This window comes from Scatophagus argus, chromosome 18 (assembly GCF_020382885.2).
Source record: "Scatophagus argus isolate fScaArg1 chromosome 18, fScaArg1.pri, whole genome shotgun sequence".
NCBI lineage: Eukaryota > Metazoa > Chordata > Actinopteri > Scatophagidae > Scatophagus > Scatophagus argus.
In genome coordinates this window covers 9,183,770-9,187,396 of record NC_058510.1, presented here as the reverse complement: position 1 = coordinate 9,187,396, position 3,627 = coordinate 9,183,770, and the positions used below count along the sequence as shown (strand labels likewise).

Sequence of the window (3,627 nt, the reverse complement as noted above, 5' to 3'; positions counted from 1 at the left end):
GTGTCTTTATCTTTGTTGGCAAAAACCTAATAACAGAAATCTACTATCTTGTTCATTTGACTGCCAATGCTTTTATTGATATGATTTCTTTGCAAAGACCCAAATATTTCTAGATATTAGGACAAACTGACTAACTCTTCATTACAAAATAAATGATAAATAAGAAGTAATATAAGTGTTTTTGTTTCAGTAGGAAACAAAATAAACCTGAGAAAGGGATGCAGTAAAAATAGCATATCAATTTTATTTTCAAATATTCTTAGTTGTCTTCTGTAAAAAATAAAAACATACACAAAAATCTGTTTTGTTTCATAGTTCGTGTACTTGTCCAAGTGTTGTCCAAAGTCACTTTATTCTGTTCCATAATGTTCAATCACTCCACGTTCTTCAGTTCTTGTATGTGAGAGATTAACTCTTGCGGCAGTCCAAGCTCAGAAACAAGATCCATGCAGCACTGCAAGAGGTAGTTTAGGCTTTCACCTGAGCTGGAGGAGCAGTCAGTGGACCCAGAACAGGACATCTGTTGCTGGTAAGGACTGTCCATGTCCATCTTATCTCCTCCCTGGCAACAGCCTGCTTCCTTACATCCCTCTCCACAGCAGCCTGAATCTGCTGGCTTCACCTCCAGGTCCTCCATGCTCTCAGAGACTGAGCTCACACTAGGAGGTGGATTCTCCAAAGCCTTTCTGATGCCATCCATGACTGTGTCTTCATGCTGTGAAACCCGCTGCAGGAGGTCGGTCACAGAGGCTGGGACGGGGCTTTCCGGGTGTTGGATTTGGCACCAGCAACCTATAGCACTGTGACATGACACACAAAGAGGCAACAGTGTCAGACACAATGGCACAGAGGAGTTACTAGGACAGAAAAGAGTTTTCAATAATGCGGAGAACAAAAGAGGATCATGATGTTTCTGTGCAAGAAAGAGGCAGAAATGTTACACACAGACAGCGTGAAAACTGAAAGGCAAGGCAAAAAAAGAAAAGTATAGAGCTTAGCAAAATTCAGATGGGAGATCTTGGGATATAATCTTATCACACGCAGGTCAGCGGTCTAATTTTTGTCCTCTTAGGGGCCTATTACACTAAAAGGTTTATCAGCCATTCATGTAGACCACCTCGCTTTGAGGAGTCACAAATTTTCAAAGGCTGGGGAAAAGAAAACACCTGCCTGTAATGCTGGACTGAAAAGGCAGACAATATTTGACTCAGGAGACATGTTACCACATCAGTAACATGAAGTGAGATATCGTCCAGGGCGAATATGAGAGAATATTGTGACAGAGGCAATATTTCTATTAATTTCTTCATCATATTGGGACTGTTGTCTTTGGCCCCACCACTGACCACAACCATCTTACTCTGAAGGTGAAGATTACACTGATGACACTGTAGTTTACCTGACAACTCCTTTGAGACGGCCCACAGCTACAGTCTTAGCGGCTCCTTCCCGGAACCCCAGGTTGAAACCGACTTGAAGTGAGGCTTCCTCCCCGGCATCAACTCCGTCTACATAACCATCCTATCAGTAACATCAATCCAACAATCAATCACCTGAACTTAGCTTTACAGCTGGCACACGCAAGTCACACGCATGAGATAATAAACTGATAGTACCTACGGTAACCAAATACACACGTGAAACGTATCATTCTCAGTAAAATAAAGAATTTCATAAACTACATCAGCTTTACCCGGACTCGCTTCTTCATGTTTGATGCCCACTCTCTGCTCAGCAAATTGATATCGTCCGCATTCTCATCGAAAACATCCTCCCCACTGTGCGAAACAGCTTGGACCCAAGACATGCCGAGCTTATAATAAAACCTATTTAAATAAAAAGGCTGTTAATATTTCACAGGTATCTGAAACACCTGCAAGGACGTACACTACTTTACACAAACACTAGCAGCTTCGAACTAGTGAGCCTGACGTCATCGCTATGCGCCGCTTCTTCTTCTTCGTCGATTTTTTCTTGTTCTCTGGGAGGGTTTGGCGTGCTGCAACCAACTTGAAAGCTGCATGTCGCCGCCTACTGTAGTGGAGTGTGTAATTCAGGATGACTTGTTCTTCAGGTTACAATCTAAATTACAGTTAACAAAAGAGACAGCCAAACAAAGAAAAAATAAATAAATAAAAACCAAACTAATCATATTCTTTTCCACAGTCCTGTTACTTTTAAAAAGTTTAAGGGAGCCTTACAGCATCTCTCATTTCATCGCTTTTTTCTTCTTCGGCTTGTTCTTCTTCCTCCTCCTCCTCCTACTTAGGCTAATTGTTTAAATTTAATTCAGTCACGTGAGATGTTTAGGCTAGAAATGTGTCTTTGGTGTAGTTGGTAACAACTTACAGACCTCAGAAACATGACAAGGACACTCTGTAATTTATTAATTTATAGTGGAGTAAAAAAAATTAACAAAAAACAGCAACGTTTATCTCTAATATGTCCCCTCGCTTCCACCACTGGGAATCAGGACTACTACACTTTAACCCTCAATCTGTCGCTTCTTACATGTATTTAAATCCCTGAAAAAAGTCAGTAAAAGACACATTGCTTCGTCTATTAAATGTTTTAAAAATGTTCAAATGAAAGTAAATGTCCTAATTGAGTATTTTGTTCTTCTTATCATTATTTAATGTTATCATTTTTGGGCGTAATAATAACACTATTATTAATTGGAGTTGCAGTAGTAGTGATACATTTTCAACCTGCAGGGGGCGCTAGTGGCTCGTTGTAAAACTGAGTGCGGCCTGCAAAATTAAACATCCCCGAAGTTGAGTTGTGTTTACAGATAATGAGAGATTAGTTTAACAACCTAACACGTACATGGCCATCAACATCATCCTCTTTATCATCATCATCATCATCATCATTAACTTGCTCTTTTAATTTTTCTGCACTTTTGTCTCCTCTTATCTTCTGCTTCATAATATACATTCTTCATCTTGACAACAGCGTTGCTGTTTTATGTCGTTTATTCTAATTTTAATCAAATACATCAAAATAATTCATCACTTATCACAATAAACACATCAAACACACATTATTTTCACTTGAGGCTCCATCTGTTTGTCCATGGATGTGTTTCTTAAAAAGTTTAAACATACAGTACTGTACTATTTCGTTTGTGTACAGTGAAAACAACGGGTCTCTACTTGATGATTTTTAGGTTTTCACATAAAACAAAGGTTTAGCTCATAGAAAAACTCTAAAAAAAAATTAAAAAGCACTGTCTGTTTGTCTAAAAAGCTTGTCTGTTATGAAAAGAGTGGAAAATGAAATGTCTCATGGGTGTGTCATGTATATGTAACCCCTAACCCTAATTTGTAATTAATTTGCATTTAGCCAAATTATATCAAGTCAATATTTCATGTAAGAAGTGTTGAATTTATTGTTTATCTGTGCATGGAATTAAAAATATTACAAAAATGCACAGTAATGTTATGTCACATGTGTATTCCTGAGAAATATGCATGTTTCAGACAAGAAATAAAAAACTTTTGCATTAAAAAAATGTTCCTGGCAAGACAAATGATGTAAAAATCCACAGCTGATAAGCAAAACATGGGAGAAAAATCAAAAATCAAGCTGTTTAATATGACTGACAAATGAACCTTACATGTGTTC

General features: G+C 38.2%; 1 protein-coding gene across 1 annotated transcript; it reads right to left on the bottom strand.

Moving 5' to 3' along the window:
* Nucleotides 1-219: 219 nt before the first annotated feature.
* otulina (OTU deubiquitinase with linear linkage specificity a) lies at nt 220-1,983 on the bottom strand. Its single transcript, XM_046372027.1, has 3 exons — nt 1,694-1,983; nt 1,400-1,521; nt 220-800 (listed from the first exon to the last, which is right to left on the bottom strand). Exons 1-3 carry the CDS (start codon nt 1,805-1,807, stop codon nt 374-376), a joined length of 663 nt encoding a protein of 220 aa, XP_046227983.1. The 5' UTR covers nt 1,808-1,983; the 3' UTR covers nt 220-373.
* Nucleotides 1,984-3,627: the final 1,644 nt, after the last annotated feature.